The sequence below is a fragment of the Solanum verrucosum genome, unplaced genomic scaffold (assembly GCF_900185275.1).
Source record: "Solanum verrucosum unplaced genomic scaffold, falcon-dt-bn FXZP01000203.1, whole genome shotgun sequence".
Taxonomy (NCBI): domain Eukaryota; kingdom Viridiplantae; phylum Streptophyta; class Magnoliopsida; order Solanales; family Solanaceae; genus Solanum; species Solanum verrucosum.
In genome coordinates, this window is record NW_026020815.1 from 407,250 (window position 1) to 422,670 (window position 15,421).

The 15,421-nt window shown below is 31.4% G+C and overlaps 3 protein-coding genes across 3 annotated transcripts in view; all 3 read right to left on the bottom strand.

Moving 5' to 3' along the window:
• LOC125813446 (kirola-like) overlaps window positions 1-15,421 on the bottom strand; it is a 436,501-nt gene that overhangs the window by 403,260 nt on the left and 17,820 nt on the right. The gene's annotated exons all lie outside the window — the stretch shown is intronic.
• Window positions 4,831-7,839, bottom strand: LOC125813476 (kirola-like). Its single transcript, XM_049492980.1, has 3 exons — window positions 7,689-7,839; window positions 5,483-5,518; window positions 4,831-5,267 (listed from the first exon to the last, which is right to left on the bottom strand). The coding sequence occupies exons 1-3, from the start codon at window positions 7,837-7,839 to the stop codon at window positions 5,014-5,016; spliced, it is 441 nt and encodes a 146-aa protein (XP_049348937.1). The 3' UTR covers window positions 4,831-5,013.
• On the bottom strand, window positions 10,195-11,832 carry LOC125813457 (kirola-like). Its single transcript, XM_049492965.1, has 2 exons — window positions 11,590-11,832; window positions 10,195-10,730 (listed from the first exon to the last, which is right to left on the bottom strand). Exons 1-2 carry the CDS (start codon window positions 11,774-11,776, stop codon window positions 10,477-10,479), a joined length of 441 nt encoding a protein of 146 aa, XP_049348922.1. The 5' UTR covers window positions 11,777-11,832; the 3' UTR covers window positions 10,195-10,476.

Genomic DNA, 15,421 nt, shown 5'->3' on the forward strand with positions numbered 1-15,421 from the left:
TTATTATTCATATATCGGTGTGGTACCTGAGCCAACCAGCAATCCCAAACAATCATAAACAATCACAATCACAATCACAATGAACAATAACACTTAAAACCATAAGTAAAGTAAAAAGGTTCACTGCATGAGATTATCAACATGATGATATTTCATATGTTTTTCTATGTCTTGCCCAACATGCATTACACAAGTGATACTATAAAGTGGTAGACATGTGTACATCCATAAACTTGAAAACATACAACTATATACCTATTTCAAATTAAGCCTCAATGCTCTAAAGAATCCGAGCCTTCCCTTTTCTCGATGCCATGGCTTGTTCTTGGTCTAAAGCAATAAATAAAAATAACAATCAATCAAAAATGGCCGAAATATATCCAACTTATACCCAAATCCAGCTCGGGCCAATTCATGATCATTTTACCAGACCCTAGGCTTTTTCCCACCACTAAATCAAATCAAAATCCTCCCCCAAGAGAAATACCCTAGATTCTAAATTTCAAGATCGGGGAGTAATGAACTTACCTTTACCGATGAATTTGATGAAAAATTGGGTAGAAATTGCCCTAATTTTCTCCTCTCAAACTCAAAAACATTAATGCATAAAATAAAAGGTTTTGAGACTTTTTTTGCGTAAAATCCTGACTTACCCCGCTATAGCAATTGTCACCCCGCCATAGCGCATGCACTCTCCCATTATAGTGGCCTACCGCCCGCTATAGCGGATTAATAACTTTAGAGACTCAAAAATTCCTAAAAAGTCCATTTTTCGACATACCTTTCTCCCTTATATCTCTTTCATGCCAAGTTTGATTCTAGGAGTTTTACTCACCCAAAATCAATTTTGTAATAATGTCCTACGGGTTCTTAGTTATAAATCAAGCCTAGACATTTTGCCTCATCCATTCTCGGATGGCCCTAGACTTCGCCTCGCTCGAATTTCGTCTGAACTGGTCTAGCCTAGAATTTTTAGGTCTCTAATGAAAAGTTTTCTTGCCCGATTTCATTCACCATTGACCTAGTCATAACGATCAAAATAAGTCGTTACAACAAATACCAGTTTATCCCATCACTCGTTCCCAGGTGATCAAACAAGAAAAACTAGGTTAAAATAGAAAAAAGTATAGTACATGAATCATCGAACAAGTGAAGGTACTTGCCTCGCACGTCTCTCGCGGTCTCCGAAGTAGATGATGTTTCCATATGACCTTTACTGATCTGATTTATTTTATCCAAACTTACGGACATACCGATCAAGAATCACAATCGATTTCTCTTCATACTACAAGTCCTTGTCCAACACTATTAAATCTCACTTGATGATATAATATTTATCCCTATGGTATATCTTTAGCATAGACACATGAAACATCAAATGAACTCCAGTCAAGTTGGGAGGTAGTGCTAACCTGTAATCCATTAGCCCCCACACGGTCAAGAATCTCAAATGGACCAATATAGTGAGGGATAAGCTTGTCCCTCTTACTAAACCGCATCACTCCTTGAATGGGTGACACATTAAACAATTCTTGTTCCCCAACCTGAAAGGTTATGTCTCTTACCATGTGGTCCACATACTGCCTACTATAGGCTGTCAATAACTTAGCTTGATTTCCCATCACCATTTCCTAGGCTTTCCTAACCAAATCAACACCCAAAGGTTCCACATCACTAGCCTCAAACCACCCTATGAACAATCTGCATTCCCTTTCATACAGTGCCTCAAATTGTGTCATATTAATATTGCATTGATAACTATTTCGGTAAGAGAACTCACATAACGGTATGCAGATACCTTCCGTTATACTTTTGGGACATTGGTGCCCCTGCAATCCAAAAACTAGCGCATATATATCCTTTATACTAACGGACATACATGTGTAATAATCTTATCCACCGACCCGACATTTTTTAAATATCGAATTGACGGATAAGATTGTGTCACGTGTCCCTATTTAGTCTTCCGTTACAGTGAAGGGCACATATACTTTAGTTTTTGGACGGTAGGGGCACCAATGTCCCAAAAGTATAACGGAAGGTATCTGCATACCATTTACGATAGTTCAGGGGTATATTTGTCCTTTTCCCTAAGTAATATTATGTTTGATATTTATTATATGGTAAGTTATTTATTTATGAAATTAATTTTGTATTTTATTTTGTAATTTAAAATGTTGCATACCTAATATACTCTATGTTTTTATTTGTTTATTTTTATTTGTCATTTATACTAAAAATAGATGTTTGTTTTTACTTGTCATTCTTCGTATATCAAGAGTAAAATATATTTATTCACATTTTACTCTTAATATTAATTACTCATTTCTCAAGACATAAGATTATACCTCAATCAATATAAGTGTTATAATTAATATCATTTCTTAAAAAAAGTGTAAAATTTAAAGTGAACAAATAAAAGTGAAAAAGAGAAAGTATAAGTTATAAGAAAATTGTGTATTATAATTACTTGATTGACTCGAACACATTCTTGCTAGCTCTCAACTATGCATTAATTGAGCCTTCCAATCTCAAAAGAAAGAAAACTATTTATTAATTTGTTAGAACTATATATATTGAAATATAATATAGAAAAGTTGATTCTTATTTTAAAATAATAAAAGTTGTGTTGAAAGGAATCTTATGGACCAAATGACTTGCCAATAGCAAATGTACTAGTAGAACATAATATAAAATAGTTGGGCAATTAATATGTTTTGGGTTGCACTGTCCATAATAAACATTGACTATATATATGCATGTTGGCTTGCCCTATATTATGTACTTGAAAAATATTTTAAAATGAGGAGCATTAATATTTGAATGACAAATATGAAAAACACTATGCTAGTTCTAGGAATAGTCAATCCAAGTATCACTTCCCAATACAATAATTAAAGTTTGGACAATCTCACTCACAGCCCCCACTTTTATTTAAAAGAAAAAAACCACTTTATTTATGTCTTGATTAACATACTAACCTATCCATATTAATCTCCTTGCCTAATAACAGTGGTTTACTATTAACTTGGCATTCCTTAAAAAATAATAAATAATAGACGTAATATTATTATTTTATCTTTTAACTTTATTAAGTTTAATATTTCGAAAAATGTGTTAGATGATAAATAGAGTAGTATTTATTAGCAAATATTGTTGGACAACAATATTTCGGTTGACTTCCAAATCTTTACAATCTATTTAAATAAATAACCATAGTAAGATTTTGGAACTAACAATACCTATGTTACCAGACCCAAAAACTCACCCAAATTTATAATTAAGTTCTTAGTCTTGATGCCAATTAGCATGTCAACTATCATATTTTCCAAGTTTCAAGTCTAGCTTTAAATTTCAATTTCTCCAAGATCATAAATCTAATGGTCTTCATGTAATACAATATACCTAATATGTAGTTACATAAACCAATTTACCAAAACTTAAATCACCATGTAATGACTATAAGAAAATACAAAATCTAAACCAAATTCGTCATCTGTAACTTGGAGCACGAAAAGAAGGACAAACCTTACTACTAAGAACTCAACACCATCAGCACGTTGGAATCCAAAATTACTACCAATGATTAAGCTATCATTACCTTAATTAGTGACCTTAAAAATCAACTTCCACCACTACAATTTGTCCCATAAACTTTTAAACACAAAATTGCATTAAATTTCAACTTTCATTCCTTTTCACCAATAATATACAACTAATAATGGAACAAAGTCTAGGTTGGAAAACAAATATTTCTCAATTTATAAAAATAAACCTAAAAATCGATAACCTTAACAATGGAACTACACAGAAAGCAATTATGCAAGTCTTACTTTGCCAACGATAAATTTTTCCTAACTGACAATTATTTCACCACTAACTTGTCAACAAAAAAACCTTAAGAACCCACGTTGTGTTAACAACTAACAACAGCAAATTGAAATATTCAATGTTGCTTCTACACCCATCTATAAAATCTCTATCCTCCAAGTAACACATACCATACAATATTATTAAAGAATGCCCACCCAATACACAACATGCATAAAACTAAATTGGAACTTAATTAAGCTTTACCTGCAGTTTGAGGTATGACCAAATAATATTAACCCTCTTCCTTTAATTATTATTATTATTACATGGGTCAAGTGATATAGGCTAATAATCAAATTATGAATTTGACCCATTAACCACCAATTAAAATAAATTATTTAAGATTACTCATAATTAATTACCACAGTTAAATGAATAGTTTAAAATTCTCAAACCAACTTCACGGACTGATTAGAAATAATTCAGGAAAACTATCGGGAGGGATAAAATGGTAATTTTATGGAATTTCTAAAAAAAACATTTTTCGGGTCATTACAGTGCTATATCCATTTTTAAACCTGAAAAAATATGGGTTAACAACAATCATAAGCAGGCAGCCAAGAAACAATCACTGAATTGAAAATCAAACTTTTTCAAAAAAAATAAATCACAAACCAACCGAATAAATCGAAAAATCAAAAAAATAATTAATTCAATCGATTTTTTCCATATTTTGAACATTGAAAATACATCCCTAGAAGGAAAGTAACATACTCCCTCCGTCTCATTCTATGTGTCACTTTTCGGATTTCGAGATTCAATCAAGTATAACTTTGACCGTACGTTTTTCATAGATTTTTTAAACATTTTGAATTATTAATTATTGTGACTTATAGTACTTTTTAGTTTACAAATATATAAATTTCATTTCAAAAAAATTGAAGATTTCATGCGTAAATTTCAAACTTAAACTATTTGACTCTCGAAAAATGAAAAGTGCCACATAGAGACAGAAGGAGTAAGAAATATATTCTTTAAACAAAATGTTATTTATTTCACACACTATAGCTAGCTAGATAGAACTAGCTAGCCAGTATCACACACAAAAACACACATACATATATATATATATATATATATATACATACTTTGCATATGTATAAATATGGCTATGAGCCATTGAATAGCATCGATGTTTTATTACTTAAGGAGGTGATTCTCGATTTCTTTTGTCACATGAAGGACATAAGCCAGGAGAACGAGAGGCTCTGGTGTGTCTTCAGTTTTCTTCTCGTACAAAAACGTCCATGTAGTCCAATGATGGTCACATGATGTGATAATAGTGAAGGAATCGTACAACTCTAATAGATCTCCACCAATCACTTTCCAAGTGATTGTTTTAGTTTCATGATCGACGGCTTCAATCACTTGCTTTGACATCTTATCTTTTCCATCTACAATCAATAAAATCGAAAATATAAGAGATAAAAGACAGAAGTTACCCGTTAAAACTTATAAAGTACATAAGCTTTTGGAGCAAGTAAATATGACCATCAAAAACTTTTTTACTAAAAATATCCAATTGGAAATGGACTTTCACAATATAAGACACACCTAAATGTAAAAAATTCATTCATATGTAGAGAGAGGGGAAATGTGTATATTTTACCATCGCTATATGTCCATTCAACAATTGAACCAACATCTACAGTGTCACGCCCCAAGCTACCCCCAAGACGCGGACACGGGACCTAGGACCACAAGTGATCCCAAGCTAACCCTGCTGACATGATCATGAGCATACTAAAGATAATAAACTGATGCGGAAACTAATTCATAAATAAATCTGAAAAGATGGGGAATACCCATATACTATAACTGAATATATCAAATCTGAGAGTTTAATACAAAAAAAATATCAAACTCAAAACACTAAGCTGAATCTAACTATGTCTGAAATAAGCCTCTAAACTGACTAGAAATGTTGGGACATGCCCCAACTAGATCTAGCAAAACTGAAACTAAAAGACTAAAACACTGAAAAGAAACTCATGACTATTGTCCCCGAAGAATGAGGACTCACCAACTGATTCTGCTGAACTGAAGATCGGGAATCGATCTAAGCGTGATCTGGATGCTGAGAACCTGAACCTACATCACGAGAAGATGTAGCGCACGTATGCGTCAGTACTTGAAAGGTACTGAGCATGCAGGATGGAGTAAAGCTGAAAGAACATATAACTGAACAAAGCAATAAAGCAATGAAATAATCTGAACATGATATAGATACTGAAATACTGAATACTGAGCTAACTGAATGCAATGACCAAATTTATAACATGCTGAGACTGAATACTGACTGTACTGAAATATGGTCAATGCAATAGAGTCTGACTGAACTGTGGGAGCTACTAATAACCGACATAAAACCACATGAGCTAAATGTGGAGTCCGATGTATACGCCCCATCGAGAGGACCCACTATACCCTGCCAGAGGTATAGAGGCATACTGGCGTGATCACTAAACTGATGTTGCCCACAGAGGGGACTTACACCTACGTGGCTCGTAGTTCTGGGACTATATGGGTACGCTGAAACCCTAGTCCAACTCGGTATTATGCTACTCCCAATGAATTAAGTAGTTAACTGGTTATGACTGAATTTCTGTAAATACTGGATAGCTCGAACTGAACATGCAAACTGAGAATGCAACAATTAATCTGATAATGATGCATTCATAAACTGAGACATGTAAAACTGAATACTGAAATATCTGACCTAGCATGTGTAATTCAAGAACTAAAGAAATACATAGCTAGGGTTCTGAAATTCATGCGATAAACTGAGCAATAACATGATAATCTGATTTGGAACATTTAAATAACTAATTCATGATGATCTGTTCAAATTCAAGAAACCCTAAGTCTGTTCATAATCATGGAATCAAGAATCTGACTGAATTCTAGGGACCTAATGGGCGAAAGGAACCCACTAGTGAAATCCCACATACCTGGTGACGAATTTCACGGAGAAATCTTTCGATTTCGGGGCTGGAACTGAAGGAACCTTGCTGCGTTCTTGAACTAGGGTTCTTGACCTTTTTCTCCTCTCTAGCTTCTAATTTTCTAAGTTTTGATTTAATGAATTGACTTAGGTAAGTTCTAGTTATGTTTCTAGGTTTAAACTAATTAAAACCTCATGATTTAGGGTCTAAACGACGTATCTTAGGGGTTAAACGAAATAGGAAAAGACCAAAGGACCCCTGAATTAACTGCTGTCGGAGTGATCTACGGAATGGACCTACGGGCCGTAGGTCAATCTACGGTCCGTAGATTGGGTCCGTAGTTCGAGTCTGCCCGACAGGGCTTCACTAAAACAAGCATAACTTTTTACTCGGAGGTCGGAATTTAGCAAACTCGGTGGAGTTGGAAAGATAATTCAATTATCTATCTAACCATAGGTTATGGGACACATAATTCATTTTGTGCTAAGAGTTATGACCATCTGAAGTTGACCCATCAGAATTTTCAGCTAACTGGCTGCTATCCTTCGATCTACGGTCAGACCTACGGACCGTGGATCGAACGACGGTCCGTGCTGGTCAACCGTAGTTCATGTCAGAGGCTGGGTAAAGGAGGTCTTGATCCACGGACACAGACCACGGACCGTGGTCTGATCTACGGACCATGGGTCTGTCTGTGAGTCGAGACTTAACCAATTTTCTGAGCTGGCTGGGGAGGGGTTGCAGTGGCGAACCACGGACCACCAGCACGGACCGTGGTCTGACCTACGGTCCGTAGATGGCAACCGTGGGTTGCACCTGCAACTTCTCAAAATCTGCATTTTTTGGTCTGTTTCGGATACGGGGTGTTACATACAGTTTCACCTTCATGAATCTCAAAATTTTTGACCTTGCTAGGGCTTATGTTGGATATATGATGAGTTTTGGCATGAAAAATATCGTGAACCAAATGTCCTCCACACTTCACCTCTACTGAAGAAATCAACTTACCCTTCAGACCCATATTTTTTTTGGCTTAACAAAAAGTTTTGAAAGAAAGTGGTGATAAAATTATTAGAAATGGTAGTCCTTATATAGATTTCAATTAGCTACACCAAATGTTATTATATAAATATTATAAAACATGATCCACGACATATCATAGAAGTTTAGGTTAGGTTTAAAAGAGTCTCTTAAGCATTATTTGGGCAGTTTTGATGTTTTATATTTGTCAAAAGTTAGAATTGTCTTCCTCAAATATTTATCAAGCTTTAATTATTAAGTTTAATGGGAAAAAAGCTATTTAATGAAACTCACATTTCAAGTAATCAGTTCGAAAATGATTCATATCTAGAGAGAGGAAAATATGTATATGTTATCGTCATTATATGTCCAGTTAACAATTGAACCAATTTTCGATTTAGCAAAAAGTTTTGATAATTGAGAAAGTGGTAATAAAATAGTTAGAAACTATAGTCTAAAAATATTGACATCAATGCAAGGTTGTCTAGTGACTCTGTCTCACGTCATAAATAATAATATGCCAACAAATACCCCCTTTTAAGTCGATCAAAGTTTTTCTAACGTCTAGAAATGATATGCCAACAAATATTTTTTTTCCTAGCCAGCCAAAGTTTTTATTTCCAGAAATAATATGCCAATATTGTTTTCTAAATGACCTCAATTCCTATTAAAATAAAATTGTGTTCTCTTTCAATTGGTTGTACCGAAATCTATTATAAATGGATGTTGGATTATGTTTTATGGTAACAAATATTTTATTATTTTTAAAGTAAAATATAATATTTGAAAATAAAAGTTGTATAATTGTATTTGTTTCATAAATTCAAATTAGAATTTTTTTTTTTTATCTTCTGTCGGTAATTTAAAGTGTAAAAAGTTAATACAACTTTTAATTATTTTTTTAAGTTCTTAAAAATTCTAATTTTAAAATTTTATGATTAAACATATTTCTTAGAGTTCAACTTTTAAAAAATAATCATAATCAAACATCTCCTACATATATACTTATAAAACATGATCCACGAGAGGCACAACATATCATGGAAGATTAGTGTTAGTTGTCCATCAACATGAAACTTCAACCACTCAACTTATAATAAAAAATAAAAAAAATAAAAAACTTATAATTTTTTTAAAAAAATATGTTGAAGATAAGGTTTACAACTCAAAAGAAATTAAATTTAAAATAGTGAAATGTTTCAAAGAATAAAAAACTAGAGAAATAAAAAAGAAAGAAATATGGCATAAGTCAATTTATCTGAATCTTAAGTTAATTTTGTGAAGGAGATTAATTAAATAAAATACGTAAGTATTTTTTGGGTCATCCATGTGGATTGATACGACCCATAATTTTACTAAGAAAAAATGGATTGAGATTACATCTTATCTCAATCTCAAAAAAAGAGGGAACATATACCAAGTAACTGCTTAATCTCTCTTTACAAATAGTGATAAACAGAGACCTCCAAAATAGGTCGCTAAAAAGAGACCTCATGAGGTCGATATTCCACTTAAATCTATACTTTTCCCTATTAATATCAACACAAAGAGACATTTAGCTTGTAGTAATATAACTTTGATTCTTTGAAATTCAAAGTCAGACATAGAGTAATTCTTTAACAAGACTATCAATATTCTGTCATTATTAACAGGTACACAGTCTTGTTCATGTTAAGAAATTCTATCAAAATATTCTCTTGATTTTGAAGATAATTTAGAATATCTCTTTAAGCCAATAAAAGTGGTGATGTAGTACTTAAATTAAACATGTCAAAGGTCTGTTTGGCACCTTTGGGCATGTCTTGACATCTCTATCAGAACCGTTTGTTTTCTTACTACCACTACTATCTTCGAGATACAAATTTTAACACTTATACTTACTTTTCTTATTTTATCCATCGTGCAAATTAAATTTTAAAAAATAAAAATAATTAAATATTTAAGAAGTAATATACTAAATAAATAAGTGATGGAACGATGATGTACCAAAGTTGAAAACTTTTATTTTATGTTGTTAATTGCAAGAATAATAAGAGATTGCTAGAGAAATTAAGACTTAAAGAGAAAATTGAGAGATAATAAGGACATTAATGTTGTAGAAAAAATGATGAAATTTAGAAAGTATTTATAGATAAAAAATGAATGAAAATGTATTTTATTTTATTTTAACTTTGGAGTTTAAAATATTTTTAGGAAGTTTGGAGGTGTTTAGGGCTCCACTTTCCAGATTTTTTAGTTGGCCCAATGGCTATTTTTGCAAAGTAGAAACCAAAGTGTAATTAAAGGTTTAAAATTTATAGCCCGTCTTAAAACTAGAGAAACCTAAAAAGGAATTGACTACAAAAGAATGAGAATATAAGTAAAGCACACTATTAAATATATCATTTTTGTTATAGGTAAATTTTAATAATATTTTACATATATTAAACATTAAAAATACATCTCTAGAACGAGAGGAACATATGTAATATATTCTTCAAACACAATATTATTTATTTCACACACTAGCTAGCTAGATAGAACTAGCTAGTCAATATCACACAAAGACACACATATATATTTGTGTGTAAACATACATATATATATTTTGCATATGTATAAATAGGGCTATGAGCCATTTAGTAGCATTGATGTTTTATTACTTGAGAAGGTGACCCTCAATATCTTTTGTCAGGGGAAGGACAAAACCCAAGAGAACAAGAGGCTCTGGTATGTCTTCAGTTTTCTTCTCATACAGAAATGTCCATGTAGTCCATTGGTGGTCACATGATGTGATAATAGTAAAGGAATTGTACAACTCTAACAGATCTCCACCAATCACTTTCCAAGTGATTGTTTTAGTTTGAGGATCGACAGCTTCAATCACTTGCTTTGAAATCTTATCTTTTCCATCTATAATCAATAAAATAAAAAATATAAGAGATGATAATAAATAACTTCAAGTTGAACATTCACAATTACATATTTTTAGCTCGATCGTTTTATAGGTTTTTCTTTGTTTTTCATTTTCTCCAATGAAATCTGTAAAATGTTTGTATAATGTCTCACAATATTTGATTGATGATGAGAAAATATTTTATGAAAAGTACAAGCTAAAGTTAAATCATTTCTTCAGAAAATTGGAAGGTGTTCTGATAAATATTTTTATTACTAAAGATTAATAATGTCAAAATATTTGGAGCAAACAAAAACAGATCATTAATGATTTAAATTTGATTGGTTCAACGTTTATATTTATACAACTAATACTCGTTACACTTTGCAAATGTGGGTTCAGAACTTGATTACTCTTTTAATAATATTTTTTTCGATTTTGCACATATCTATATTGCGTATAATGACGAGAGGGAGTTGCTCGGATGGTAAGCACCTCTCATTTCCAACCCGAAGATTGCGAGTTCGAGTCACCAAGGGAACAAAACGGATGGGAGCTCCGGTAAAAAAATAATAATATTGCTTATAATAATATTACCCGTTGAAACTTATAAGTACATAAATTTTGGGAACAAATAATATGATCTTAAAAATTAAGACACTTATATGAAAAAATGACTTTCCCCTCAAATGAAAGAAGTTATTTTCCCATTTTAGAGTAAAATGTTTACCTTATGGTAACTAAACACCATTAAAAAACTTTTTTATGAAAAATATTCAATTGGAAATGAACTTTCTCAGTACCATCAAACACACCTAAATATATAAAAAGAAAAATGATTCATAAGTAGAAAAAGGAATAATGTGTATATATTACCGTCATTATATTTCCAGTTAACGACTGAACCAACTTTTACAGTTTCACCTTCATGAATTTCAAAACTTTGGATCTTGCTAGGGCATATGTTGGATATGTGATGAGTTTTGGTGTGAAAAATATCATGAACCAAGTGTCCTCCACACTTCACTTCTACTGAAGCAATCAACTTGCCTTTCACACCCATATTTATTTATTTTTTAAGTATAACAAAAGATTTTGAAAAGAAAGTGGTGATAAAATGATTACAAGTTAATTGTGTTTATATAGATTTCAATTAGCTGCAGCAAAGGTTATTATAAATATTACAGAACATGATTCACGACATATCATGGAAGTTTGGTGTTAGATTGTTAACCCATTGAGGAGAAAATGACAAAAAAAAAGTATTTTATTTTGGAAAATTTATCAAAATTTCATTAGTTTAGGAGTAATTAATTTAGATACACTTTAGTTTGTTAGATTACAAATCTTATCAGATTTTGGTACGTCCAAATATATCTATGTTGGGATACATTGGTTTAGAATTAGATGTAAATGGTTCTAGATATGCTGTATCCAATTGGATTCGCATGTTTCTGAGATACATAACAAATCTCGTTTGCCTCTCTGTCATCTCGCTCACTACTTTCTATGTATCGGTATCCCACATACATGTGAATCACACCAGATATATAAAAATACATGATATATACATGACTATCTCGCTTGCCTCCCTCCCCTTCTCGCTCGCCTCTCTCCTTATTTTAGTATATATGGTAGCAAAAATGCATGTATTTAGGTGTATCTTCCTCAATATTTATGATACTTGATAGGAAACTCTTAATGAGTGGTAAAATTAAAATACATAATTATTTGAAAATATAGATAAAAAAATTAGTGTATCTAGTAGCAAAAATGTATGTATCTAGGTGTATCTTCCTCAATATATGATACTTGGTAGGACTCTCTTAATGAGTGGTAAAATTAAAATACCTAATTGTTTGAAAATATAGATTAAAAAAAAGGGAAAATTACATGGTTAAGCAATTTATACTACTTAATTACTCATCATAGCTATAGTTTGCTATAATTACCACTCGCGACTACCATTATACATTAATTACGTGGGCTGACTTCAAGTTTGTATAATTAGTCACGTTTGTATATGTATAATTCGCCACATTTGTATAATTCGTAGCTGACAATTCTTTGTGTGATTTGTATCTGTATACGACTGTTTGTATTTGTATATGACGAGGATTTCCTTTGGATTTTCAGTTTTGTCATCACATACATTCAATCTTTTTTTGTATAACTTTTTAAAGTTTGTATAAACGTGTAGTTTTTGGATTTTGTATAATATAATTTATATAATATATTTTTGTATAATTGTTTAAAGTTCATACGTTTTTGTTTGAATCAATTCGTTATTTCGAGTTTTATTATATTTGTATAATTTCAGATTTTATATTTCCCAATTATACAAAAACACGTGAATTATACAAACGTACCTGCGAATTATACAAACAAGATGTGCATTATACAAATTATTGTCCTCTCTCGCTCGCCTCTCTCCTCCCTCCCCCAATCGCTCGCCTCTCTCTTCCCTCTCCCAATCTCGCTCGCTTCTCTCCTCCCTTTCCGAATCTCTCTCGCCATAATATACAAGTACATATGTATAATATACAATTATCTAACCGAAATACATATACAAAATAATATAGGCCAATAAATATCCTTTTTTTATTCTATCCAACAAAAGTCTTTCATATTTTCAATAATAATATGCCAATAAATACATTTTTTTCCTAACCTACCAAAGACTTTTTTTACTTCTAGAAATAATATGCCAAAAAATACCTTCTCTCTCTCTCTCTCTTTCTAGCCAAATCGAAGTCTTTTGATAGCATTTACCTCATTCATGTTAAAAGTAAAGTTGTGGTCTCTTTCCAATGAAAAAAAATAGTTTTATTTTTAAAATAAAAAATAATATCATATGTTTGGCCATAAATATAAATTAGAGTTATTTTTTTACTTTTTGTGAGAAATATGGATTAAAAAAAAAAAATACTTTTTGTTGTTTTTTTTTAAAAAAAAAAAAATCTAAAAATCCAATTTTTAAAATTTTATGCCCAAACATATTTTCTGAGTTCGATTCTTAAAAAAGAATCATAGACAAACGCCGAAAAATATATTACTTATAAAACATGATCCACAAGTATCACGATATATCATGGAAAATACAATTAGATCTTGTCAAGTTAATAGGGTCCTTTACAATGAAACTTCAACCACACAACTTATTTTTATTTTTTTGATGTATAAAATAAGGTCTACAAATCACAAGGAATTCATATTATGTAACTGAAATAGTGAAATCCTTCAAAGGATAAAAATTCTAGCAAAAACTGAAAGGAAAAGGGCATAAGTAGTCTTATTAATCCTCTATTTTGTTTAAAAAAAAGTCTTAATCCTCTATTGCATAAGTTAATTTATCTTAACTAAAGTGATTTTGTGAAGGATAGAATAATGGTAAAAAATCTGAGTATAATTACATAAAATATTCTCTTGGTTTAGGAGATAATTCAAAATATCTTTCATACAAATAATGGTGGCAATGTGGTGCTTAAAAGCTTACGACAGAATATCTTGACAATTTGTTATAGTTGTTTTGAAAATTCGATTTCTCTAAAATTTGAATTGAATTTTATCGCTGAAAATTAGTAGTCTATATCATATATATATATAAACATTTAGTACTTGGAACTTACTAGCTTGATTCATTTTATGGAGGGCAAACTGATGAGGAGAATGAGTCAAACAGGATTCAAAGGCTTTTAGACCATCAAGTTTTTGAAATTGAAGTATGTTGGACACCTAATTATGTGAACTGCACATCAAAATGCGAGCAAAAAATAAAGGAATTAGATATATTCGTAAAGGAATTAGATCCAAAACTTACAATGCATGACATGAACTTGACATATTCCCGCATTCAATGTATATATAGGTTTATGACAATGACACCATTTTGTCTACAATTATTAGAGGTATTGTAATATATATTCATGCATGTTACATATATTTACACAGCTTTGCTCAATAATTCATTTAGAAAGACAAAATGTTCTATTTATTCCCTCACTATTACTGTTGTTTCTCTCTAAATAAATTATTGTTTTTTTTAAAACTTAAATTAATAACAATCTTATATATTCAAGGTAGACAAAGATAGAGATATGAATTTATATATGGAACGACGATGCATTATTCGTGTAACAAGTCAAGCTCTTAGTCTTAATAAAGCCAAGCACTAAATTAATATTCCATTTTCATGTCAATGTCAATATAGGTAATACCATTACTCAAAGTCAAAAAGAGACAACGCAGGTGGTTGGTCCACCAGCTAAAGAACCTCCCAATTTAACATAGTATCAAGGGGAAAAGGTAAAAAATATCACTCAGTTATTTAAAATATTCTACGACCTTATTGTCGTGAGTTGGTACCCACATTAATCACCTGGTGGGAGAACAATCTATCCATCCAAAGTTAATCCAACACACAATGTCTCAACTCATGAAAATAAATAGTAAGAAAATAGTTTAAAACAATTAAAGAATTAAGTTTGTATAAACTCAGTCGTTAGTCCAAAATATTACGAAAAGAAGATCTCTAGAAACTGAAAATCGTAGTAGCAAAACTCTATTTAGTAAATAATGAGGATGCAACCCTGAAAGCTAGGAAACATAAACTAATAATCTAAAGTTTGTGTCTGAAAAGATAGGCAAGAAGATGTAGAAGAATCTATGGCAGTCTGGAAGAGTAGCTCACCTTGGATTCGAAGTCAAA

Bases quoted from the DNA above. Each gene is read 5' to 3' on its own strand.
- LOC125813476 (XM_049492980.1), bottom strand. From the start codon at position 7,839: ATGGGTCTGAAGGGTAAGTTGATTTCTTCAGTAGAGGTGAAGTGTGGA. The intron at 5,519-7,688 runs GTAACACCCCGT...GTGACACTGTAG, and splicing joins TCATGAAGGTGAAACTGTAT to ATGTTGGTTCAATTGTTGAA. The intron at 5,268-5,482 runs GTAAAATATACA...TATTGATTGTAG, and splicing joins TGAATGGACATATAGCGATG to ATGGAAAAGATAAGATGTCA.
- LOC125813457 (XM_049492965.1), bottom strand. From the start codon at position 11,776: ATGGGTGTGAAAGGCAAGTTGATTGCTTCAGTAGAAGTGAAGTGTGGA. The intron at 10,731-11,589 runs GTAATATATACA...TATTGATTATAG, and splicing joins TAACTGGAAATATAATGACG to ATGGAAAAGATAAGATTTCA.